Source organism: Choristoneura fumiferana, chromosome 28 (genome assembly GCF_025370935.1).
Source record: "Choristoneura fumiferana chromosome 28, NRCan_CFum_1, whole genome shotgun sequence".
Classification (NCBI taxonomy): Eukaryota; Metazoa; Arthropoda; class Insecta; order Lepidoptera; family Tortricidae; genus Choristoneura; species Choristoneura fumiferana.
Window position 1 is genome coordinate 3,061,288 of NC_133499.1, and position 27,876 is coordinate 3,089,163.

General features: G+C 43.7%; 1 protein-coding gene across 1 annotated transcript; it reads right to left on the reverse strand.

The window, feature by feature from the left end:
* Positions 1-235: 235 nt before the first annotated feature.
* On the reverse strand, positions 236-27,876 carry LOC141443747 (neurofibromin-like). Its single transcript, XM_074109099.1, has 21 exons — positions 27,856-27,876; positions 27,618-27,811; positions 26,367-26,475; positions 24,901-25,059; positions 22,715-22,908; positions 21,556-21,739; positions 20,236-20,422; positions 18,971-19,015; positions 18,188-18,287; positions 16,794-16,932; positions 15,257-15,362; positions 14,715-14,778; positions 13,852-14,023; positions 12,452-12,594; positions 5,251-5,359; positions 4,416-4,522; positions 3,463-3,597; positions 2,458-2,612; positions 1,506-1,663; positions 895-1,038; positions 236-244 (listed from the first exon to the last, which is right to left on the reverse strand). Exons 1-21 carry the CDS (start codon positions 27,874-27,876, stop codon positions 236-238), a joined length of 2,634 nt encoding a protein of 877 aa, XP_073965200.1.

Genomic DNA, 27,876 nt, shown 5'->3' on the forward strand with positions numbered 1-27,876 from the left:
AGTTACAATTGAAATCCGGGATTTTACAAAATTCTTTATGGGAATTGCCAGAAATTACATCTTGGTCTTTATGACGTTGCATTATGTCACACCTATCCCACGGGAATATCGGGATAAAAAGTAGCCTATTTGTTTTCAGATGTCCAGCTATCTACATACAACATTTCATCTGAATCCGTTCAGCCGTTTCAATGTGAGAATAAAAAACAAAAATTCGCGTGGGAATTCTCAAAAATTACATGTCCTGGAGAAAAAACAAATCAATCATTCAAAGTGTAATGTACGCGTCTGTTAAACCGAGTTTAGACTTGCAGAAAAATCAAGTGCAAGTTGGATTTACATTACGGCGCTCGATTAGCCACTAAACTGGTTGGTTTTACGGCCTCGCAACGTGATGCAACTTGCACGATTTTTCTTGCAAGTCTAAACTCGGCTTTAGTAGTAAATGGAGTCAAATTACAAGCCTATTTCTCATTTGGAGTAACCCTCAAGTATGTAGCAGCTAAGAGGTTAACCCTAATTACAAGCTTTTATTTAGTTTCACCTGTCCCTTTGTCTGTCTGTCTGTCTGTAATCAAATCTTGCAAGTTAAATTCGACCAACTTCCAGTAGTCGAATTGACCCGAAATTTGGTATACTTATGTAAATTGCGTGGCAATACAATAATCTGGTAGTGTCATCCTGGTAGTACGGGCAGGATCGTCTCCATGGACGGAACTCTTCAACGGTTAATAGCATCGACTTGAAATTTGGTATGTATATGTAGTTTGGGTTACAATACAAGTACAGCCAGCAAAAAGTACAGTCAGCAAAAAAAGCTTGTATTAAAAATGTTTTTTTTTATACCAAAAACTTATTTACGTTTACCTTAGTAATAAGTAAAACGCCACTTACCTCGACTTCCCGGTAGAATATATTCCACAGCAGCGGCGCCAACAAATGCTTCGCGTCGAACAGCGTTACGAAGACGCGCGCCAACTCGTCCATTTGGGACGTACTCACTACGTTAGCCAGCGCCATTGCTATTGGCAACTCGCCCTGTAACAAGAAAAGAGAAGGCATATAAAACTGGCTAAGCGGTCGGACTCTTCCAGTTTCAGATCTCTCAGATCTTCCAGATTTCGGTTTTTTTTATAAGCTTTTATTTAGTTTCACCTGTCCCGTTGTCTGTCTGTCTGTAATCAAATCTTGCAAGTTAAATTCGACCAACTTACAGTAGTTAGATTGACTTGAAATTTGGTATATTACTTATATAGATTTCGTGACAATACAATAATATGGTAGTGACGGAACTCTTCAACGGTTAACGGCAGCGACTTGAAATTTGGAATGCAAATGTAGTTTGGGTGACAATACAAGTACAGTCAGCCAAAAAAAGCTTGTATTAAAAAATATTTTTTTACCAAAAACTTATTCAGTTTCAGTTGTTAGGAGAATCGATCATTAGGACAAACATTTTAGGACAAACGACGTTAGGCGATACAGGCTCCCACCTAGATTCTTACCTTATCAGAGATCATAGTGACCAGTTGGACCAGTTGCTCGAAGCGGTCGGCTAACACAGTCTCAGCCAGGGTGTCGAACTCTGTGCCTTGTTGCAAGATCTTAGTCAGTACTTCCATGAAGGCCGCGCGGGTTTGTAGGTCGCGATGGTAACCTAAGTCTGAGGATAAGGCAGGGTTTTTAGGGTTGCGCAGTGGGAATTCCCAAAATGTATATCGTGGTCTTCATTGAGGTTGGGTTAAGAACAATTGTCCAAAATTTCAAGACTCTAAACCCAGCGGTTGTTATTTCGAGATTATATCCCTATCCCGTGGGAATATCGGGATAAAAGTATCCTATGTGTTATCCCAGACGTCCAGCTAATATACCAAATTTATGACTCTAAGCCCAGTGGTTGCTATTTCGAGATTTTATCCCTGTCCCGTGGGAAAATCGAGATAAAAAGTATTCTGTTTTAATCTAGGTTATAATCTGACTTTTTTTGAAGAAGAAGTAACAATCATACTCACTCACACACAATCTCACTCACTCACTCACTCACAAACTTTCACATTTGTAATATTAGTAGGATAGTAGGATAGAGCTGTGGTGGCCTAGTGGTTTGACCTATCGCCTCTCAAGCAGAGGGTCGTGGGTTCAAACCGCGGCTCGCACCTCTGAGTTTTTCGAAATTCAAGTGCGGAATTACATTTAAAATTTACCACGAGCTTTGCGGCTGCACGAACCTGCGAAGCGATTCGATGGTGCGTGCGAAGTTCCCAATCCGCACTGGGCCCGCGTGGGAACTATGGCCCAAGCCCTCTTGTTCTGAGAGGAGGCCTGTGCCCAGCAGTGGGACGTATATAGGCTGGGATGATGATGAGTAGGATGGAACTGTGCCGCCCCCAAAAAGTGCCGCCCGGGGCGGGCCGGCCCCCCATCCCCACCTACGCCGCCACTGGCGTAAAGGCTTACCAATGCTATGCATCAATCCAGAGTCTATATTAGCGCTGAGCAGATTGGACATGGCTTGTATGGTCGCGTTCCGCAACGTCTCGAGCCGGCCCGGGCCCTCCGCCATCTCCACCTCGTTGCAATCATTCAGGAGGTTCATGAACAGGGTGAAGTATCTGTAATGGGAAGTTGAGAGCAAGATCATCATCAGCGTCTCAGCCGTAGGACGTCCCGATAGACCTCCAGTTGCTTCGGTTTGCTTGCATCCACCGTGAACCCGCGGCCCAGGTCATCTGTCCGTCTCATTGGACGTCCTACGCTGCGCTTGCCGATCCGTGGTCTCCTAAATAGAGAGGCTGATGTCCTAATAACCAACAAAAAGTTGGAAAACCCCCGACTTTGCCAATTAAAACTTCTAAATCTCAAAAACTATCGCTAGAAAACCTGCTTTCAAATAAAATAAAAAACATTCAAATCGGTTCACCCGTTTAACAGCTACGGTGCCACAAACAGATACACATAGCGGTCAAACTAATAAACACCCCTTTTTTTTGGCGTCGGGGGTTAAAAATTGTGATTAGTCCGGCAGTTCGCTCAGTCATTCTGAGAGGAGGCCTGTGCCCAGCAGTAGGACGTATATAGGCTGGGATGATGATGATGATGAAAAGGTTTCTAGCAAGCGAACTAGTTGCTATTTAATTTCCTCGCCATCGAAGTGAAAAGCAGTGTAAAACTTTAGCATTAAATCCATTTTCCCCTCGAGGTGTCTATCCACCCTCGCCGTACCGGCTCGGGTGAAATGTCTCGTTTTTATACCCCGACGCAAAAAGAGTGCTGTAGCACCGTAGCTCTTAAACGGGTTAAAACTTGAAATCAGGTTTTCTAGCGATGATTCTTAGACATGTTTCAACGAAATCAGTTTAGCCGTTTTTGAGATATTAAACTTTGAAGTGATATGATCTTGTTTTACAATTTTCCATGCCTTTGAGTAAACCAAAGCTATGCCAAATGTAGAGTGGTACTCACTTGAGGAACAGCTGGCTCTTGGCCTCCATCAGATCCCCGCGGTCGGACTCCTCGGGCTGCAGCGGCAGTCCCTTCAGCAGCGCGGCGACCGCCTCCATACACGCCTGGTCCAGCTCTCTGCAGCACACCAAGTATCTGCGTACAGGTATGCCGTAACTCAACCGATAGCGCCACACATAGCCCGTCTCATGCTAATTAGGATTGTCAAATAAAATGCATAGCCAAAATGGCAAAAAAGGCACCTTATAGTTTCGCCATGTCTGTCTGTCTGTCCGTCCGTCCGCGGCTTTGCTCAGGTTCTATCAATGCTAGAAAGCTGCAATTTTGCACGTATATATATGTAAACTATGCCGATAAAATGGTATAAAAAATATTCAAAAAAAAAATCTCCCATAGACGTAAAGTGGGGATGATTTTTTTTTCTCATCCAACCCTATAGTGTGGGGTATCGTTGGATAGGTCTTTTAAAACCAGGGGGTTGCTAAAACGATTTTTCGATTTAGTGATTTGTTTGCAAAATATTCAACTTTAAAGTGCAAATTTTCATTAAAATCGAGCGTCCCCCCCCCCCTCTAAAATCTAAACCGGTGGGTGGAAAAAATTTAAAATTTAGGATGGTAGTAAGTATATCAAACTTAGAAGGAAAATTATAACGGTTAAGTTTATTAGTAGTTTAAGAGTAAATAGCAGCCTAAGGTATAAAATATACCTAAACTTGGAATATTCCGTACAAAATACGAAATCCTTAGAAAAATATTACTTAATTTTTTCGTAATGGCTACGGAACTTTATTTCGGGCGTGTCCGACACACTCTTGGCCGGTTTTTCTATATAAGATTATGTAAAGTTGCCTTTTCGTTTTCAATTGTAATTTATATTTCTTGTTGTGCCGAATTTTAGCAAACTTTTTAATTGATTCTTTTTTTTTTTTATTACTTCTTTCTGTATCTTACCTGGATATAGAGGAGGCGTCGGCCCGCAGCGGCGGCGCGATCTGATGGCTCGTGCCGAGGACCCAGTCCGTAACATATTCCACCATTTTGTTGCGGAACTTCATCTCCTGCGGGGTAGGGAAACTTGTTAGATAATCCCTAGACACGGGAATCTGTAGACGTGAGGTACTGTAGACACAGGATTCTTTAGACACGGGATTCCTTAGACACGGGATTCCTTAGACATGAAAATCTGCAGACACGTGATACTTTAGACGAGGAAATCTGTAGACATAGGATTTTGTACACATGGGATTTTGTACACATTAGATTCTGTAGACTGGAGAATCTGTAAACGATGGATATCTATAGATATGGGAGAGAATGAATGAAAATAGATTGACTAGGCAGATCTATAAGACGAGCGTGAATGGGAACGTAGGAAGAGGAAGGCCTAGACGAGCGTACCACGATCAAATCGGGGACGTTCTGAAGAAAGGTCGGGTCAGGGGTACTCTAAACCGACGTGCATGCATGAAAAGATTGATGAATGTAGAGGAGCGAGAGTTGTACGCCAGAATCGTAGCAAGTGGAAGGATGTAGTCTCTGCCTACCCCGTTGGGAAAGAAGCGTGATTTTATGTATGTAGGTGTATGGGATTCTGTCGGCATGGTATTCTGTAGACATAAAATCTCTAGACGTGGAAATCTGTAGACATGGGATTTTTTTTTTTTTTTTTATTCTACTGGAAGGCAAACGAGCAAGTGGTCTCCTGATAGAGATCACCACCGCCCATACACATCTGTAACACCAGGGTTATGTTAATATTATATTATTGTGTTGAAGTCATGCTTACCTGTCTGAACGCCAGATCATCCCTCCTTCGCATCATAGCTTCGACGACTTGACACAGCTTTGTCTTGATGTGCACAGAGAGTACAGTCATGTCAAGATGTCTCACGTACCTGAAATAATCAATACTATGAGTTATACCTGTTTTTTACTAGAGTACGGTCGCCAAGAACGAGAATTTCGTACAATGACTTTCCCTACGTGTATCTGTCGCTCGCGCGTAAAATTTACCGTCGCGCTCGCACAGATAGTTTGTACTAATGCGACGTCAATATTCACGCGCGAGTGACAGAGACAAGTAGTCATTGCGCGAAATGCTTCGTGCTCGGCGACCATACTCTGATAAATAGTGTTACGGCGGTGGGTTAGGTGGAAACTTTGATCGTGCTTTTCGACCCATTGGAGGCGTTTTCAGTAGGCTGGAATACGGTTTCAGGCCGTTTCAGAGGATGCTCTATCACATATTAGTTTATCAAAATTTCACCCAAGTTACCGTTGTTTTCAGGCGCCTGAAACATGTTTTCAGTCCGTTTCAGGCCACCCTCTATCCGATGACGCCATAACCTGAAAACCCGTTTTCAGGCGTTTTCAGGACCCCTTATGGGCCTCTGAAGTACATTTCAGTATATGGCGAAATTTTCCATAGGAGTGAAAGAGATAGCACGATTAGAAAGAGACAGCTATACTGAGAACATTCGAGAAGGTGTGTGACAAGGATAGCCTATATGTGTGAGAGAAACAGACTGATGATCCTGTTTCCGGAATATTCTAGTAACTGTGTGAGAGAGATAGCACATGAAAGAGACAGACACTCTACTCGTTTCCGGAACATTCGAGATGTAGGTATGACGTCCTAGCTGGACTGTTCTCGAACTTTGTGGACCGATTCACCGGGGGTATATAAGCCGGGTGAGGTTGCGGCGAAGACAGTTTCGAATGCGATACCGAGCGATAAACATCGAAGAGAATCAAAGCGACTTGTAAGTGAGTTTTAGAGTGCGAAATTACTGTGAACTGTTTTTAAGTGTTTTGTAAAGTTAAGTAACAGTGTGAAAATAAATCCTACTCTTATTCATCGGTGTTAAAAGTGCTTTTCAATCACGAACCCACCCCACGAACGTAACATTTGGTGTCAGAAGTGGGATTGAAAATGCCGCTTACTCCGCGAGAAGAAGAGAAGGAGAGGATGCAGACCCGAAGCCGCGCCGCAGCTGGGGACCCTACAGACACCGCCGCAGCGTCAGATACAGCGGTGGCAGTTCCCCAAAGTCGGAAATAGACGTCAGTGCGATTCTGGTCCTCCTGAAAGAACAAGCTAGAAGGCAGGAGGAACAAGCTAGAAGGCAGGAGGAACAAGCTAGAAGGCAGGAGGAACAAGCTAGAAGGCAGGAGGAACATGCTAGAAAGCAGGAGGAACAAGCTAGAATTCTGCAGCAAGAGCTACGGGGTCAGAAGGAAGCTCAGGAAGAACAAGCTAGGATTCTACAGGAGGAACAAAAGAACCAGTTCGAACTCCTCCGCGAGGTACACGACGCAACCGCAGAATGGAAAAAGGAGATGGCTGAGGTCCAGGATAAAATTGTGGCAGTTGACATTAAAGTCGAAAATCACGAACAGCGCCTCAACGGTGTCAACGAAAAGGTAGAAGGCCACGAGAATCGCCTCCAGAAGTTGGAGATTAAAGTGGCCAACGGCACCACCAGTTTATCGGGTGCACCAGCCACAGGAGGTGAAAAGTTAAAGTTACCACCATTTGATGGTACCTCTTCATGGGCCGCATACAAGCACCAATTCGAGTTGGTTGCGGAAACGAATGGCTGGAGCAAGGATTATGCAAAAACGGCACTGAGTTTGGCGCTACGGGATGAAGCTCTCAGTATCTTGGAAACGTTGGGAAAGGATAAGACATATGACCGTCTCCTTGAAGCTTTAGAAGCACGCTTCGGTGACAGTCATCTAGAGCACGTCTACAGAGCTCAACTGAAGGATAGGACCCAGGGCCGTAATGAGTCATTACAAAAGTGGGCCCTAGAAATAGAGAAACTGGTCCAAAAAGCATACCGAGATTCATCCTCTTTTACGGATGGAATGCTAGTGCAGACATTCATAGATGGGATTCGAGACTTTGAAGTGAGGGCTGCTGTACGACTGGGTCACCATGGAGTTTGAAGGATGCGCTTGCCCATGCCCTCGAGGTGGAAGCTGTACGACAGGACCCAACAAGATCCTTCAGGGTGCGCGAAGTCGCTGCCAGGGAGCCGATTGCTCCACCTCGAGAAACGGGACCTCGGTGTTACAACTGCGGGGAACGAGGACACATGCAATCTGGCTGCCCGAAAAGATATTGGAGGCGACGAGACTCGGACCAAATGGAGAGGCCAGCAAGCTCTGGGAGCCCAGAGCGGCAGCAGCAGGGAAACGAGTAAAAGCCAGGACTATGGGACGAGTGCTGGCTGGTGGTCAAAATGTCCCAGTTATGATCTCCCAGGCGAATGACGGGAACAGTCTGGCTGTCATAGGAGAAATTGGTGGAGTACCATGTCACCTTACTATCGACACCGGAGCTTCTCGGACTGTGATCAGTTCTCGACTGCTAAAACACCTGATCAGAGATCATCTAGTCCGACCAATGCATCTTCAGCTGCAAACGGCTACCGGCCAGTACATTTCCGTCCAAGGGGAGCAAGAAGTGTCAGTAAAAATTGGAGAAAAAAAGTACTGGCACAAAGTCATCATTGCTGACATCGTAGACGACTGCATTATTGGTCTAGATTTTATGAGGAAGTACGAATGTAAGATCGACTTAAAAGGCGGCGTGCTGAAATTTGGGGCTTATGAAGTTCCTATGGAGAGTGAAGTGGGTGGACATGTCTTCTGCGCTAGAAGGACTACACTTCAACCGAGATCGCAAGCCCTAGTTCCAGTGAAGTTGCCATATGGTATGAGACAAGGATCTCATTCCTGCGTGTTAATAGAGAAAATAGCTGGCAGTAAGCCGTGGATACCAGCTCGCACAGTGGTAATGACGTCATCTGCAGCATTTATAAGGGTTCTTAATTTAAGTGACACTCAACACGTCCTAAGTAAAGGAACCCTTATGGGGACATGCGAGGCAATCTCTTGGATACGGAGTTGCCATGGGCCAAACGAGAACAAGTTGCAAGAAGAAGTTGTGGATATTGGAAAATTATTGGAAAACTGCGAGAATGATCTCACGGAGGAAGAACTTCTAAAGGCGCGTAATCTACTAAAGCGCTATAGGAGTGTCTTCTCTGCACATGACAGTGATATCGGGAGAACTGGAGTAGTGCAGCACGAGATCGACACTGGAGATGTCATGCCTATTCGACAGCGACCTCGGCGAGTTCCAGTAGCTCGAGAAAAAGAAGTCGAAGACATGATCAAGGAAATGAGGAGGGACAAAGTAATAGAACCGTCAACTAGCCCTTGGTGTTCTCCAGTAGTCTTGGTGAAAAAGAAGGATGGAACTATGAGATTTTGCGTTGACTATCGTAGACTCAACGACGTGACCAAGAAGGACAGTTATCCATTGCCGAGGATAGACGACACGTTGGACACTTTAAACGGCATGAAATGGTTTTCCACCTTGGATTTGAAAAGTGGATACTGGCAAGTGGAAATCAAGGACAAAGATAAAGAGAAAACAGCCTTCTCAACTGGTAAAGGACTTTGGCAGTTTAATGTTATGCCGTTTGGGTTGTGCAATGCACCGGCAACTTTTGAGAGGTTAATGGAGCAAATACTTGCCGGCCTTCTGGGTGATACTTGCCTAGTGTATCTGGATGACATCATAATTGTAGGTAAAAATTTCGATGACCACCTTAAGAAACTGGAGCAAGTTTTGTCCAAGTTGCGTGACGCAAATTTAAAACTAAGTCCGAAGAAATGCTCATTCTTCAAGCGTAAGGTAAACTACTTGGGACATGTAATTTCATCAGAAGGCATCCAGACAGATCCTGAGAAGATCAGTGCAGTTAAGGACTGGCCAACACCGAAAGACAAGACAGCAGTGCGTGCCTTTTTAGGACTTTGCTCGTACTATCGACGATTTGTGAAGAACTTCTCGGATATAGCAAAGCCTTTGCACCAGCTGACGGAAGAGAAACGACCATTTAATTGGGATGAACAGTGTGCAGCAGCCTTCTCAGATCTCAAACAGAGACTTTGTGAAACACCGATTTTGGAATATCCCGACCCGGATAACGAGTTTGTTGTTGACACTGATGCAAGCAATACTGGCATCGGAGGAGTCTTGTCACAAAACAAAGGAGATCAAGAAGTTGTGATAGCCTATTTCAGTAAATCGTTATCGAAACCCGAGAGAAATTACTGCGTCACTCGAAGAGAATTGCTGGCAGTCGTTAAAACTTTGCAGCATTTCAGCAAATATTTGCTTGGACGCAAGTTCCGAATCAGGACTGACCATGCTGCTTTAAAGTGGTTGTTAGAGTTCAAGAACCCCGAGGGTCAGGTGGCACGCTGGATCGAACAACTGCAGGAATATGACTTTTCCATCGAGCATCGAAGTGGAAAGTCACATGGAAATGCAGATGCCCTCTCCCGAAGGCCTTGTCTGGATGACTGCAAACACTGTTTAAACAAGAGGATAAGGACTGCGTGAAGATGTTGAGGACCGACACTGTTAGCGAAGAGTGGAGTGACGCTGTCATGCAAGAAGCACAACAGGAAGATCGTGACATAAAACCCATTTACGACTGGATTAACGGTGGAATGCCCAAACCAAAGTGGTGTGAAGTAGCTCCGATGAGTACAGTGACCAAGAGCTACTGGGCGCAATGGGAAAGTCTGATTATGCACAATGGCGTACTGTGTAGGAAATGGGAGTCAGCGAACGGGAAGGATGCTCACCTTCAAGTGGTTGTACCAAGAAAGAGAGTTAGCGATGTTTTAAGATCCTTTCATGATGGCATTTCCGGCGGGCATCTAGGAGTAAAAAGAACTCTGATGAAGATTCGGCAACGCTTTTACTGGATACACTGTCGGGAAGATGTGGAAGATTGGTGTAGGAAATGTACTAGCTGCTCGTCAGTTAAGGGGCCACATACACGCAGTAGAGGTGCGCTTAAAGTTTATAATGTGGGGGCACCTTGGGAAAGAATTGCTTTGGACGTCGCAGGCCCGTTCCCGATCTCTGACCGCGGAAACAAGTACATCCTTGTGGTCATGGACTATTTCACCAAATGGCCTGAAGTGTTTGCCATTCCAAATCAAGAGGCAGTCACAATAGCGGAAACTGTAGTGGCTGAAGTATTTTGTCGGTATGGAGTACCTCTTGAGATCCACAGCGATCAGGGAAGAAATTTTGAATCTCTGGTGTTTCAGGAGACTTGCCGAGTCATGGGGATTCATAAAACTCGGACTACGTCCTATCATCCACAGTCAGACGGGATGGTCGAGAGATTCAATCAGACTCTGGAACGACATTTGGCCAAAGTAGTTGACAGCCATCAGAAAGATTGGGACAGGCATATTCCACTCTTTCTAATGTCATATCGGACCGCAGTTCACGAAAGCACGGCCGTGACACCTGCGTGTGCTAATTTTGGAAGAGAATTGCGTTTGCCTGCGGATCTACTGACCGGACGACCTCCTGATGCACCGAAGACGATTTCGGAGTATGCAAGTGAACTGCGAAACCGGATTGATGGTGTTCACAATCATGTTCGTGAACACGGACTGCAGGCCAGCGAAAAGATGAAGACCAGATATGACCGGAAGTCTAACCAGACGAGGTTTGAGGAAGGATCGTTGGTATGGCTACATAACCCTATGCGAAGAAAAGGGAAGTCCCCCAAATTATCACCGAGTTGGGAAGGGCCGTTCAAGTAGTCACTAGGATCAACGACGTCACATACCGGATACAGCGTAACGCGCGTAGCCCCTGTAAGATTGTTCATGTTGATCGGTTGGCCAAATACCATGGATCTAATGATGCTCGGGACGAGCATGTCTTAGGAGGGGGCAGTGTTACGGCGGTGGGTTAGGTGGAAACTTTGATCGTGCTTTTCGACCCATTGGAGGCGTTTTCAGTAGGCTGGAATACGGTTTCAGGCCGTTTCAGAGGGTGCTCTATCACATATTAGTTTATCAAAATTTCACCCAAGTTACCGTTGTTTTCAGGCGCCTGAAACATGTTTTCAGTCCGTTTCAGGCCACCCTCTATCCGATGACGCCATAACCTGAAAACCCGTTTTCAGGCGTTTTCAGGACCCCTTATGGGCCTCTGAAGTACATTTCAGTATATGGCGAAATTTTCCATAGGAGTGAAAGAGATAGCACGATTAGAAAGAGACAGCTATACTGAGAACATTCGAGAAGGTGTGTGACAAGGATAGCCTATATGTGTGAGAGAAACAGACTGATGATCCTGTTTCCGGAATATTCTAGTAACTGTGTGAGAGAGATAGCACATGAAAGAGACAGACACTCTACTCGTTTCCGGAACATTCGAGATGTAGGTATGACGTCCTAGCTGGACTGTTCTCGAACTTTGTGGACCGATTCACCGGGGTATATAAGCCGGGTGAGGTTGCGGCGAAGTCAGTTTCGAATGCGATACCGAGCGATAAACATCGAAGAGAATCAAAGCGACTTGTAAGTGAGTTTTAGAGTGCGAAATTACTGTGAATTGTTTTGAAGTGTTTTGTAAAGTTAAGTAACAGTGTGAAAATAAATCCTACTCTTATTCATCGGTGTTAAAAGTGCTTTTCAATCACGAACCCACCCCACGAACGTAACAATATCATACTGAATGTCAGTTATGTTAGTACGGAACCCTCCACTGCGCGGTGGTCTGGCACGCACTTGGACGGTTTCTTTTTCAGTCGGTTTAAAATAAAAAGAACATGCACGGTCCACTTAGATTAAAAAAAAACCGTATTTCCGTACAATTTTTTATGTGTCCATTTCGTAACGACCCATATAAACTACATAATATATGGAACAAAAGTCTCACAATTGACAAAAAAATACGGACACTTTTCTCGTCAAAATCAATAGTGTTCGTGATTCAGAGTAAAAAGAACCCACAATAACCTTATTCCAAAAAAAAGTGTACACTAAATTGAAAATGCACCTGGCTGCAAGGTCCAGTTCCCTTTGCCTATTCTATTGATGTTTTGCTTCAATTTGCTTTGCTACTAGATATTCTGTCCTGTTGTTACCTCACTATGGCGAGCATGAGCCCTTCGATGGACGTAGTGCTGAGATGCTCGGCAGGTTGCCCGGTCTTCTTGTTGTCCAGGATACTCTTCATGATGAATATCGTGTGCTCCACGAACTGCGTGTTAATGTCTGTCAGCATAACCTGCAAAACACACGTATTATAATACCGAAAAATTATAATCAAACTCGCAATGATTCTACTAATATTATAAACTAGCTGATGCCCGTGAATTCGCCCCTGATTTTGTTTAACACCAATCTTGTCCTGACCATTAAGGAACAGAACAAAAAATAAGAATCCAATTCGGTGCCCTCGTTCGGAAGTTATGCGAGCATATATATTTGCGATTCATTTTTAGGGTTCCGGAGCCAAAATGGCAAAAACGGAACCCTTATAGTTTCGCCATGTCTGTCTGTCTGTCTGTCCGTCCGCCGCTTTGCTCGGGGACTATCAATGCTAGGAAGCTGTAGTTTTTAAAGCACTGAGGGCTATCGTTTTTTGTCTCACTAGATGGCGCACTGTTGCGTGAGTTTTTAAGTATGGCTTTAAAAGTCTGTTATTACGGGCGTGAAAACAAAGTTTAGATTAAAACCATATTTAATACACCTTAAAACCGTACCATAAAAATATCGCATGCTACAGTGTTGCATAAGTAGTCCCCGTTTTGTTCGGATAAAAGGGAGGACAGATGTTTCCGAAAGACAAAACTGTCTCAAAACACAGACATTCATTCTCCCGGAACGCATATTTGCCACAATTAATTTCAGATATTGCAAAATATTCACAAGATTATTCTAATTATAAATAAACCCGCGTAGCTCACCCCAAAACTACGAGATTTGACATTTCAGAGACCTCACGCTACACTAGCGCCTCTAGTGGCGAATTCATACGCGATAGCCCTCATTCCTCTATAGCTCATCTCCTAAGCACACTATTTTTCTTTTAAATTGTAAACATTTTTCTAACCAAGTGTAAGACGTTACTGATGAAAAAAAACAGGCCAAGAGCGTGTCGGATACGCCCAGGATAGGTTTCCGTACCTCACACTGGGTTAGTCAAGAAAAAGAAAACATCCCCACTTCACGTCTATGGGAGGTAACCTTAAAAAAAATTTTTTTAGTTTTTTTATTTAACCACTTTGTCGGCGTGACTGATATGTATGTACATTTAATTGTTTGTACAATCTGCGTACTGTACATTCGTGATGATGTAAATTTTGCGTATTTACATTTTTATGTTTGCACATTTTGCGTATTGTATATTATTAGCCGAAGACGTATATTCATGCCAAATTACAGCTTTTTAGTACTAACGGTTTCTGAGCTTAGCCGCGGACGGACAGACAGACAGACTAGTTGACTACGGAACTCTAAAAATTATTTGTACCTAACTCACCTGTTGTTGCTGATCAAAAAACTTGTCAATTATCGCTTTGATCTGATCAAAGAGTATGGGATAAAGCGCCGGCGACATTTCGTGCCCGACTAACTCCTTCACGTGACTTTGTATCTGCTGGCCGAAGCGCTCGTTGCTGCATAATAACAGCCGGAGCAGTTGCCCGATGAATCTGGTGACGAGTTGGGGTACGAGTCAATATCGTCTGTATGCCACCGGCTGCGTTTCTACCAGAGGTGTGCGAGCAAATTGTTTGTCATGAACCAAAAGCAACGATTCATTTACTTATCTTCGCACAGCACCGCTCTGGTGGAAGCAGTTGAGCGGAGCGGGAATCCATGCTAATATTATAAATGCGAAAGTATGCGTGTTTGTATGTTTGTGTTTGTCCGTCTTTCACGTCGAAATGGAACGACAGATCGAAGTGATTTTTGGCATAGAGATAGTTTATAGACCAGAGAGTGACATAGGCTACTTTTTATCCCGGAAAAATGCACAGTTCCCGAGGCGAAGCCGCAGGCAAAAGCTAGCCGGTAAATAAAGCGTTTCTATAGGTTCATGAGAAACACAGTTCTCGCAACGCATCCTGAAACTCGTGTTAAATAACAGATGTATGAGTTTACTTCTTGTTGAAGCTACGATAAATAAATAAATATCATTATGAAAAATATTTATCTGCGAAAACAATAATCGTTTAAAAGAGTATTCGATAATCGAGAATGCCAAAATATGGTTCTGAATTAGAAAAATCTGTGAAGTAATTGTATGCTAAAGGTAATTCTGTCAAAAGACATTTCTGCCAAATAAAAATATGTTAAAAATCTTTCCGCGACACGTTATCCAATTGGTGCAATCGAACTTACTGTGTGACCGGACAGTACTGCACTTCTTGTGAACTATTCGCCAGCACGTTGTATTTTCTTGAGTCTGCAATGAAATTATTTAATTACTACACTTGGGACAAGAAAATAAAACATTAGTCCATTTGGGACTCGAAACGTGACGTAACAATAACAAAAAGTGGGAAAATTTAGGTGTAAACACCTCCTCTCCAACGCTGATTCGCAGGCTCTGTCAAACAGTGCACATCTTACGGCTGATGATGTGTAAACTCCAAGCGCCATCTAGTGAGAAAATTATAGAAACACCAAAATCGTGCATTGCGTTATGATAAGACTTCGATTCGATACGACACCACTTCCGACGATCTTCCTTTGGACATCGTCCCTGAGGACATAAGCATAACATTTGCTTGGACAGAAATTAGTATGGCATTCCTCGCCATATAAAATATTACGCCCTACAGCAGACCAATTTACTTATTTTTTGTGTCTCGATCTCGGTCTCGGCCGAGATTAAAAAAGCAGTCTCGGTCGGACCTTAATAAGTAGACAAGTATACTGACCGTGGGCGTAAAGATGCGACCACACCGTGGACGGGCGACGTTGCAGACACACTCCGCCCAGCGCGCATAGAAACGAGGTTATGTTTGCCCACTCTTGGATCTGCATCTGGGGATATCAATTATAACACTAGTATTTACAGCTTCGCACGCTTAATTAGGGTTTTCACACAGGCGAAATATCGCTAGATGGCGTTAGTGTGTTGAGTGGTCGTGAAAAGCACAATGTTTACATACATACATACATAAAAATCACGCCTGTATTCCCAAATGGGGTAGGCAGAGCACACGAAACGTTACCGCTTCGGAGCCACTTTTAGCAATTTTAGGTTTTAAGTTTGACAAAAACGGTACAATAGTGACAGGTTGCTAGCCTGTCGCCTACGGTGTACCTTAACCTATGTCCTCAGTCGCCTCTTACGACATCCACGGAAGAAATGGAGAGGTGTTATTCTAACCCGACACCACACGGGTCACAAGTGCCTTCGGATCGGCCTTCAAACGAACTCGTTCATCTATTGCTTACTTTTCAGCCTCTACAACAATGTACTATAATCAATGGATGGTAAAACAGGGGATTAGTACGATAGTGTATACATTACCAGCCACTTGAGCCACTTGTGGTATCGTTACAACAAAAAAACTTTCAGTAGACTCAGAGTGCAGTATAATGATGCGTTTCGTGCTATACTGCAGCTGCCGTGGCGCTGTAGCGCGTCTGGCATGTTCGCCGTGAATAGGGTGGACGAGTTTTACGCGGTCATAAGAAAGACACTGGTCTTTTGTTGCGAGAGTGAGCGAGTCGGTAAACACTATTGTAAAGGTAGTCAGTGCGACGTGCTACTTTGGCAATGAAATTTCGATCCTGCGCGTGTAATGATTTAGTGACATGTTAAATAAATAAAATAAATAAATAAATATAACGGGACAATTAACACCAATTAACCTAGTCCCAAAGTAAGCTTAGCAAAGCTTGTAAAAAAGCTTGTAAAGCTTGTTGTATGTTAAATTGTAACTTTAATTTTAATTGCATGTACCATTGTAATTATTTAATTTAACTTTTGTTTGTTTATTTATTTAATTCAGGATTATGATTTAATGTAATGTAATGGGAGCTGTGGTGGCCTAGTGGTTTGACCTATCGCCTCTCAAGCAGAGGGTCGTGGGTTCAAACCCCGGCTCGCACCTCTGAGTTTTTCGAAATTCATGTGCGGAATTACATTTGAAATTTACCACGAGCTTTGCGGTGAAGGAAAACATCGTGAGGAAACCTGCACAAACCTGCGAAGCAATTCAATGGTGCGTGTGGAGTTCCCAATCCGCACTGGGCCCGCGTGGGAACTACGGCCCAAGCCCTCTTGTTCTGAGAGGAGGCCTGTGCCCAGCAGTGGGACGTATATAGGCTGGGATGATGATGATGATGAATGAAATGATTATGATTATGACATGTATTGATTGTGATTTTTAATTTTAATTTTTGGCTGTAAATTGTATGGCTTTAAAAAAAAGCCTAAATAAATAAATTTATTATTATTATTACCTCGAAGTCGTGCTCGCTGCTGCTATGGTGTGACACTCTTCGCTTAGCGACCGCGCGATGTAAAGCTTCCATCTGACAGTCGTCTACTTTCTCCCCCTGGCCTTTTGGGTACTTCTGGAGCAACTTGCACAGCGAATCCCTGACAAAAAATTAGATTAGGCCTGCAAGCTGCGGCTCCACTGAGGCGGAGACGAGCGGAGCGGAGAGGAGACGTGTAGGGACCGACCAATCCCTACACGTCTGATGATAATGAGGCGGAGACGAGGTGTGGATTCAACTGATATGATTGGTCGATCCTTACGTGTCCTCACCGCTCCACTCGTCTCCGCCTCAGTGGAGCCGCAGCCTTAGGCTGACTGTCTACTGAAGCGGAGCTAGATAGCAGAGCGGAGCGAGAAAGTAATGTGGAGCGGAATTGCGTACTATTTTTTCGTTCGCGAAGCTTCCTCGCTTGGGCTCGGTTCTCCGCCCCGCTCCCCGCTCGCGTCCGTTTCTCCGCCCCTCTTCCTCGCTCCGCATCCCGGTTTTGTATGAATTTTCAAGCTAGTTAGCAACTCCCTGTGCACTGAAGCGGAGCGGTCATTTTTAACCCCCGACGCAAAAAGAGGGGTGTTATAAGTTTGACCGCTGTGTGTCTTTCTGTGGCACCGAAGCTCTTGACCAATTTGAATGCGGTATTTTATTTGAAAGCAGGTTTTTTAACGATGGTAAGGTTATATTATTATTACTGTTATAAACAAATGTTTTTCCCTCTTTCTCTCTTTCGTTCGTCATTCCGCTAACTCGCTCCGCCCCAGTGGCCAGGCAGCCTTAAGGTCACAAGCCTCAAGGGTATCGAACCCAGGTCCTCAGCATTTCGTGCTGCGTGCTATACCGCTACACCACCACTGGACACCAGCGCTTTCTGTGCATCCATGTTTCAGTTTGTATTTTCGATATGGTTTTTACGGGATGACCGTAAAAGTAACAAAATTTGGAGTTGAAATAAAAAAAATACAAAAAGACTTCAAAAACCAATCTTAAGGTCACAGCTCATTAGAGCCACCCGGCACCCGACCAGCACCGCCTCGACTTTCGGTGTCCACTCGTTGTCGACAGGTGGTCCACGCGCGGACGGCGCGTTGACAACGAGTGGACCTCGCGTGGTCCACGAATTTCCTAGTAGTCACTATGGCGGCCAGCAGCGGGCTGCCACCGAGTGGTCCACTCGCGGTCCGCGCGTGGGAACCCCGCGAGTGAGGCGATCCGGTGACGCTACGGAGTTTACGTAGTGAGTGCATACACATACAAATCCATACGAAGAATACTAACCGCTCGAGGCGAGGCGGTGCTGGTCGGGCGCCGGTTGCCTGTAATGAGCTGTGACCTTTAGAAGACAAAGACCATAGACTCACCAACATCGGAAGGTCTCCTCCCACACTGGCTGCACGCCGTTCACACAATGCTCTATCTTTCTCAGCAGCGCCATTATTCGCTGTTGGAGTGCCGCCGAACCTGCACCAAGTGTTTGAAAGAAAATATCCCAAAAATAAAGCATAAAACTGAACAGACCTCTTATAAGATCACTTGCGTGACTTGCGGGTACAGTCGAGTTTTCATACTTCTGCGCAATTATATATCTAGACACGCTTCTACACCATGAACAATACAACATTTTTGCTCAGAAGTATAACAATTCGAGTGTACTAAACTGTGTCACTGCTGTTATAAAAAAAATCTCTTTATTTCTTTACAAAAAAAACTTTTCACGCGAGTTCGACTCGCGTCTTTCTGTTTTTTGTTTTGTTTATCCAGCGATCAGTGGCGTGGCGTCGTAACAAGATTCCCACCGGGTTCCCAAAAATTCGATGACAAATGTGCACACTTACCACAAAGAGATACCTAACTCACGCTACTCTCACTCCATTTTGCTTAACGATAAAGTTCATTCTAAACTAGAGAGAGAATAATAAAAAAAAACAGTAACCACAGCATAATATTTTACTACTGCCGCCAATTAAATTCCATCTCACTGGTTCAGTGATAGGTCCTCTTGAGGGTGACAGTACTCTGTACAAGGTCCGTCCGGATCGCCACCACCATCTGACTCACTTTTACTAAGCACCTGACTAGACTACTATCACAATTTAAATAAAAACTCTTAAATTTAAGAGTAATTTTTTAAATTCCATACTTACTGTGAATGTTTTTGTATGAACAAGCCCTGCCCATGTCCTGACTGGCTGCTTGAAATACAAAGATTAAATTCAACATCGATCATTCAAGCCGTGGTGGCCAAATGGTTTGACCTATATGGCCTTCCAAGCAGAGGATGTTGGGTTCAAGCCCGGGAAACCTTTGTGTTTTCCGGGATCCATATGTGAAATTAAATCTGAAATTTACCACGAGATTCACAGTACAGATAAACATCGTGAGAAAACTTGTACAATTGCAAAGCAAAAGTGTGTGAAGTTTGAAATCCGCACTGGAATAGCGTGGGAACAATAGCCAAGTCCTTCCGTTCTGTTAGGAGGCCTATGCCCAGGAGTGGGATGTATACAGCGTGTCCTAGTCCAGATGGATAAGTATGGGTAAATCCATATCCATAAAATGCGAAAGTGTGTGTGTTTGTGTGTATGTTTGTCCGTCTTTCACGTCGAAACGAAGCGACGGATCGACGTGATTTTTGGCATAGAGATAGTTTATGGGCCAGAGAGTGACATAGGCTACTTTTTATCCCGGAAAAATGCAGTTTCCGCGGGAACAGCGCGCGATAAACGAATTCCACGCGGGCGAAGCCGCGGGCAAAAGCTAGTCTGTAACTATAGAAGTTGGAACATGTCCACAGCTGAACAATGGTCAAATGCTCCCCCTTACGCCAGAATGAATGACAACTCGCCACTTGCATCAACCGGTTGCCGGTCTCGCGATGTATGTCCACCTAATCTAATGGGAGGTATTCCAACGCTTCGTCTTCCGGTTCGTGGTCGCTCGAGGACTTTTCTCCCCCAACAGTTATATGCTTTTCGAGCGATGCGGCCCGCCCATTGCCACTCCAACTTGCGCATTCTTCAAGCTATGTCGATGACTTTAGTTCTTTGGCAAATTTTCGTATTCCATGTTCTATCTCTTCTCAGTCGCTTACTCTTGGCAGAGCAGTCGTGGTCACGCGAGACGCTCGGGTAGCACTTCACTACCGCATACCGTCTTGCGCATTCGTTGAGGGATTTGTCCGTCCATCGCAATGGTGAACGTCCACGTGATCTGCTGCCATTCACCCGGCCCTGCACAACCAGTCGCTCCACGGAGTCCCCCCCCACGTCGCGTCACATGTCCAAAAAACTGGAGTATTCGGGAGTGCACCGCCGTTGATAACCTCTCGCCGAATAATGTCATGTTCTGTTCTGTAGTGTAGGCGGAAAAGAGTACGCACGCAGTGATTGAAAACCTTTCATATAGTTACCAGTGGTTAGTACAGTGCTAGTGTGCGCTATCTCCTGGAAGACAGCGTAATTCGGTAGCAGACACTGCGTCGTTATTTCATCGGAGCCGCACCGGATGTCAGCCTCTTGGCAGAGCAGAGCGAAGCAAGACATCGCGACCAGCACCACGTCCGTGTCTATGGACCAGAGGCACATGAAGAATACCACCTGGAAAAAAAAGTATGGAAAAGAATTAGGTTCCTTTTTTTTACTGACCGTCCGAAGGTTTGTTTTTTGAGCATATGTGTGTGTGTGTGTGTGTGGCTGGATGTTTTCCAAAATATTAGGTATCATTACATTCGGCAAAATTTCAAATAATTTATTGAATCAGGCGTTGCGTTGAGGTCCATATCAATGAACTAAAAGAATTTCTTTGCTCACCCGCGACCTTACGATAGCTAAGTTTGGCTAAGCCAAACGTTTGGTGGAGGTCGAGGAACTGCATGAACACGCATATCTTGCATAAACGTAGCTATCATAAGGTCGCGGCAAGCAAAGAAATTCATTTAGTTAATAAAATTTTAATATTTTTTTGTTAAAAATCTACTCTTTAATAAGTACAAGCTTTTTTTGCCGACTACTTTTTGTAACCTGTACTAGCATTACAATTACCATCAGTAAGAACAAGCAAGAACGCAAAAAAAAACACATTTCTTATATGGGGACCTTGTTTGATCTTAAAACTTTAATCAATAGTACATTACTGTAGACGCCGGGAAGTAGGGGGTTGCCGGCCAAGCAGATATAGACCCCACGTTTCGGCCGAGGCTTGTATAATGCTTTTCTCAAACATCATCATCATCATCATCCCAGCCTATATACGTCCCACTGCTGGGCACAGGCCTCCTCTCAGAACAAGAGGGCTTGCTTTCTCAAACATGACATGAAATAAAATAAAAAAAAACAAGAAATGAAGCTGGCGGGACGCTAGTCTGGTCGCGGTGGTGTGTGGCTGCTGGCGGGCGGCGGGCGGCTGCGGGCGGTGTTGCTGGGCGTGGGCCGCGTGCGTGTCGCAGAGCGCGCGTTGAAACAAAAGACGGTCGCATTGCCGGCCAGCGGCCTGCAAGGTTGTATGAAATCTCTTTGCAGGCCGCTAGAGTGACCGCGCGCAGGCAGGCGAGTCACAGTGCCTGCAGCGCGATACTTCTCAGTCTATTATTCGTAACACAACGTCAATATTTCATGTCATGTTTGAGAAAAAATCATTGACAGCCAAAGGAGAGGTGATATTGATTTATTCGGACACACAATAACATTTTCTCTAATTACAACCGTCCGCTCTCGCTCCCGCTCCAACTCACCTCCAGTTTTATATGCGCCTGCTTGCATATAGGTATTTGGCTGCCGACGTTGGCGTATTCCTTATGTTTCGCGAGGAACTCGTTCCTGCACGTCAGTATGTCCCGCAGCCATCGAAGGACCTCGCGGTAGTTGCCGATCTGACGCTGTATGAGCTTCTGGCTTATGTTGTATAGGATCTGAGAGCTGTGAACAAAAATATTGTCAGTTAAGACGCTAAGGTTCACTTTTGACAGAATTGTTTTTGGGGTTCCGTACCCAAAGAGTGCCAACGGGACCTTATTACTGAGACTCCGCTGTCTGTCCGCCCGTCTGTCACAGGGCCCTATCCAAGAGATAGTGAACTGTATGGAAGTTTGGCCGCCTTCAAGTCCAGGGTGAATGAGCATTTACTAGGCAAGCGTGCTCCATCGTAGGCCTCATCCTCGCTTTCCATCAGGCGTGATTGTGGCCAAACGCAAGCCTATACTGTAAAAAAAAAAAGTACGGACCCATTCATGTACGAGTCTGACTCCCACTTATCGTCAAAATACCATAAACGGGACTTATCACGCTATTTTTACACGAGTAATATTTACCTCGACGTTTCGGCAACGTTACAGTTTTATGGTATTTTGACTATGAGTGAGAATCACGAAAGTTTGAAACGTGACTCCCACTTGACCGAATTTTTAATTTTATTTTATTTTTAGTATTTATTGTTATAGCGGCCACAGTAATACATTATCTGTGAAAATTTTAAGTGTCTAACCATTGCGGCTGAAGAGTTAGAGCCCTGTGACAGACAGCGGAGTCTCAGTTATAGGGTTCCGTTGGCACCCTTTGGGCACGGATCCCTAAAAATTAAAGGGGGCCGTCATACAAAAAATGTGTGTTTGTCAGTGTTTTTTGGTTGCTAGGCGTTGTTATTGCTAAGCGGGCGGGACAACCGACAGTTGCTAGGGGCTAGTTGGTTCACCTTTACGAGTACTTTGGTAACCAGGGGCAAAAAGTAAAGTCAGTACAAAAAGGTTGTATTAGAACTTTTACCAACAAACTTACGGAGTTACGGAACCCTTCATCTACGAGTCCGACTCGCACTTGACCGATTTTTTCTGCACTGCTTACTATTTGTTGGTGTTTGATAAACAGTCATTGTATTGTAAAACCTTCCAAACTCACCTTATATCCCAGAACGTGTTCAAAGGCGCCTCCGGGTTCCACATATGGACCCTGTCAGGCCTATGGAGGGCTAGTAACGCGTCCATCGCCTCCTGTGATATCTCCCCCATGCCCGTCTGGTGGACCAGGGAGACCAGACCGTTGATGAGCTCCGTGGTTGAGGATTGGATCTCCATGCCGGAACGACCTGGGTTCTGTAAATGTCTACATTATAAACATCATCGTCATGCCAGCCTATACACGTCCTTCTGCTGAGCACAAGTCTCAGAATGGGAGAGCTTGGGTCGTAGTTCCCACGCGGGCTCAGTGCGGATTGGGAACTTCACACATTACCATTATATACCTACAATACCAGGGTGAAATAGTGTCAAAATGTATGAAACGGTTAACGATTACTTTTTTTAACCCTAAACCGTGTTATGGATGGGTTTAAGGGCCCATTCAACATCTTTCATTTAATAAGCTTTTGGTAAAAAAACATTTTAATACTTACACTCTTTTTTAACCCCCGACACAAAAAGAAGGGTGTTATAAGTTCGACCGCTATGTGTGTCTATCTGTGTGTATGTCTGTGGCACCGTAGCTCTTAAACCGGGGGACCGATTTGAATGCAGTTTATTTTTATTTGAAAACAGGTTTTCTAGCGATGGTTCTTAGACATGTTTCATCAAAATTGGTTCAGCCGTTTTTGAGATATTGAACTTTGAAGTGACAAAGTCGTGGGTTTTCCAACTTTTTGTTGGTTAGGTTATTTGCTAGTTGTACTTTTTGTCGACTGTACTTTCATTGTCACCCAAACATTCATACCATATTTCAAATCGATGCCATTAATCGTTGAAGAGTTCCATCCCGTGGAGACGAAACTGGCCGGACTACCAGGATGTCACTACTAGATTATTGTATTGTCACGCAATTTATTTTATTTATATGGTTATTGCATTGGTTGAGGTACAAATGAGGTACATATTTACACAGCGTACAAAATTATCGGGTAGCGACCGTCCCTCTTCTAGGGACCAATCTGAAAACCAGCGCTGGGCATGCCTAGCATACGCTGAGATTGGGGCCCATTGCCTAAAATTCTTAGTGTTTTTAGTTTTTAATAATTCGTTTTTATTCTAAATTTTATTGTATGTTTTTGTTTGTGAGTTGTACTGAGCTAGGTTTTTTTTGGCAATAAAGATTATTTTACTTTTCTTTTTTTTATATAAGTATACCAAATTTCAAGACAATCCAAAAATAGCTTATAAAATTTTAACAAAAAAGTAAAACCGACTCATAAAAAATAACAAAAAATGGAACCGACTACAAAACCCTTGAAAATATTTTTCTAGGTAAGTAGGTACGTACTAGCTGGAAGTTGGTGACTCAGCACGAGCCAGCAGGAGTGGGACAATTCACAATAGTCGTCTACTTCACCTACATACTATGGGTTTCAATCCCTCCTGCTGGGTCGTGCTGAGTCACGACTTCGAGCTAGTACGTACCTACTTACCTAGAAAAATATTTTCAAGGGTTTTGTAGTCGGTTTCCATTTTTTTGTTATTTTATTTTTTTGGAGTCGGTTTTACTTTTTTGTTAAATTTTTTTTATTTCTCACTTTTTAGTGATTCGTAGCCAAAGAACATCTCACAACTATTCCATTAAGCCCAAACACGACTTAGTTACGTTGTTTTATAACAGAGTTCCGTCGCCTACCTTCTGGCTTCAGCATCAGATCAGTTCGAAAGAATCATTAACTTAAAGCTTCTTCTTAGTTGCTTATCTAGGTAAGTATATTAATCATGATAATTTAAATTTAACCCGTGAAATACTTGTAATTGATAGTAGTAGTTCCGTTGGTCAAATCTGGTCTTCATCCTCAGTTCCACTTCACCAAATTATGATTTGCAAGAGCAAATGCACGAGTTACTGCTAAATATATCCAAATTACCATAGGTGTCCCTACAATATTTGAAGAGTTCCCTCGATTTCCTTAAGATCCGATCATCAGATTCTAATTTGCTGCTTATGGGACCTAATTGAAAGCATTCCTAGACGAACTCAAAAAATTTTTTTGAAATCGGTTCATAAATGACGGAGTTCTGAGGTAACAAACATTTAAAAAAAAAAAAATACAACCGAATTGATAACCTCCTCCTTTTTTTGAAGTCGGTTAAAAAATATGATATGAATTTCATACTCACACTTAACATGAGCATGGGATCGGCGTGTATGAGTCTGACCATGCAAAGCAGTAGATTCCTGTACGCCGGCATTTCTTCTGCCCTGTTGAACTTCGCCTGGACTTCTTTGGACTTGAGCGAGCGAGATATCATCCTTAAAGGAGTGTGGACTATGTAACCCTGGACAAAAATAAGATTTTTTGGGTCAATAAACTTTTTAGTGTAGCTTGTTACCATGGTAACGTCTCCAGAGATACTTATTAAAAGTATGATTTTTATGGGGTACAAATTCACTAAAGTTAGGAGTTGTAACAGTTTTAAGGCAATGAGGGCTATCGGTTTTTTTTTCTCACTAGATGGTGCACTGTTGCGTGAGGTTTTTAAGTATGGCTTTCAGTCTGTTATTACGGGCGTGAAAACAAAGTTTAGATTAAAATCATATTTAATACACCTTAAAACCGTACCATAAAAATATCGAGCATGCTACAGTGTTGCATAGTCCCCGTTTTGTTCGTCAAGTTTCCGAAAGACAAAACTGTCTCAAAACACAGACATTCATTCATTGCATTACGGGGTAGAATATCATACACATAAAATTTGATTATTACCGCCCTTAAGACACAATATACTACAATGGCTTGTTTGCAAACATAATTACTTAACGTCTTAAAATGACACAATATACAAAGGTGTTAATAAAATAACTGAAAAGCTCAGACACCCGAAATCATTTTTTCATTTTAAGTCAGTTGCTGGCATTTATTTTTGAATACCTTCATTATTTTAGAAGATATTCGTGTGTTTTCCCCCCGACCCGTGTGGTATCGGGTTAGAATTACACCTCTCCATTTCTTTCATGGATGTCGTAAGAGGCGACTGAGGATATAGGTTAAGGTATACCGTAGGCAACAGGCTAGCAACCTGTCACTATTGTACCGTTTTTGTGGCTCAAAGTGGCTCCGAAGCGGTAACGTTTCGTGTGCTCTGCCTACCCCATTTGGGAATACAGGCGCAATGTTTGTGTGTTTGTTCGTGTGTTTTGCTAAGTCAGTAATTCTACTTCATTTCTAACTCTACACTCATAATTTGTATTTGTCAGTTGCGCTTTGACGTTTTTAGAATAAATATCGAAATAGTGTGCAACCTCGCTAAAATACCTAGTTGCAGTCGTCACTTTTGGACTGGGCGCAGTAAAAAAGGGATTTAAAAACACAAACACAACCTAATTTAAAACATATTGTAATCGATTCTACTCTCGATTCGGTGCAAACTACTTTCTCACACACGCACACAAACATCACGCCTGTATTCCCAAATGGGGTAGGCAGAGCACACGAAACGTTACCGCTTCGGAGCCACTTTTAGCAATTTTAGGTTTTAAGTTTGACAAAAACGGTACACGGTACAACGGTTGCTAGCCTGTCGCCTACGGTATACCTTAAATTACTTTCTGGTTTTCAGTTATTTAATTAACACCTTGTAGTTACCTGCGTAGCTTTGTTGAGTGTATCGGTGAACATTGCCCTCAGCTCAGCCGCCCTCGGATAGAGCAGTTCGATTTGCGGCCACCACGGCAGCCGCGGCTGTTTTATTATCCTGCAACATTTTCAAAGTCAAAATGCTTATGCTTTAAGTTGGCCACAAAGGGCTCTTTACATGACGTTTCTTTATACTACCAGCGCTTTCGGAAAGACCATTCTTGCCAAGAAGAATGCGCTGCAAGAAACTTGGCAGAAAGTCATTTTTGAGGGTAGCCAAAATAGCAAAAAAAAAGTTTCCGTCCGCGGCTCCGACAGTGCCATGTCGTCAGCCTACAATTCCTAAATCGACACCTTCCTTCGTCCACTTTGTGATATCGTCAATATCCCATTTTGTCTACATTCGTATTTCGAGCACAGTGGCAACTCGTCCACTTTCTTTTATCGACTACAGAACTACTTGGTCAGCAGTGCCAACTCGTCCTACTTGTGAACGATGCAATAATTTTGACGAGTTGGCACTGTAGTCGAAATAAGACTGTTGACGAGTTGGTACTGTGGTCCACGTAAGAATACGGACAAGACAGGAAAGTGACCATATAGGAATGTTGGCGAATCAGAACAGTAGACTATATGAGAATGACGACGATTTAAGAAGGTGGCGAATTGGGCCTGTAGACGAAGTCGTCATGAGCAAAAAAAAAACCGGGCAAGTGCGAGTCGGACTCGCGCACCGAGGGTTCCGTAAACATTTATAGGTATGTAAGTAAACGAGAATCGTGTCTTGAAGATATTTCTCGCTTTTTCCGAGTGATTTAATACATCCAGTATATGCAGAGCCCTACTCTTAAGCAAAATGTACGCAGTATGGGGTCAGATTATATTGGTCATTGATATTTACAGACAGACATAAAAAATCAAGATTTTCAGACTTTTCTAGTTGGTTGTGTTATAATAGCTACCTTCATACCAAATTTCAAGTTTCTAGGACAACTGGAAGTGCCCTATAGGTTTTCAGTGCACTGCTATTTGTATGGAAACACGTTGTTTAATGACTGTAACTTTTGATTGCGTTGACTTAGAAGTTCGATTTTTTCACGGCTTCAAGGGACCGCAGATTTGAGTATTCAATATCAATTTCCACGCGTTCCTGAGAAAAAGGGTCTCGACTGACGGACGGACGGCCAACAAAGTGATCCTATAAGGGTTCAGTTTTTCCTTCCGAGGTACGGAACCCTAAAAACTAGAGTAAATACTAACCTTAGCAGCGAATTCACGATGACATAGTGATACGATATATATATGTTCAGATTGAGGCACACTTTGAGGGCGTCGTTGCTGTGTGGCATGATGCGGAACAAAGACACGAAGCAGTCAATCATCAGATCGAGGTCCGAGTAGCCCGACATCAGGCTGCCCCGGATGTAGGACTTCGACGGGTTGAAGAGGAGAGACTGAAAAGTTACCATACAAACATTGTTTACTAGTGTTTACTCACGGCTTCGCACGCGTATATCAT

Bases quoted from the DNA above. Each gene is read 5' to 3' on its own strand.
- LOC141443747 (XM_074109099.1), bottom strand. From the start codon at position 27,876: ATGATATACGCGTGCGAAGCC. The intron at 5,360-12,451 runs GTAACAACAGGA...TGATTATTTCAG, and splicing joins CTCATGCTCGCCATAGTGAG to GTACGTGAGACATCTTGACA. The intron at 3,598-4,415 runs GTAAGATACAGA...ACCTGTACGCAG, and splicing joins GACGCCTCCTCTATATCCAG to ATACTTGGTGTGCTGCAGAG.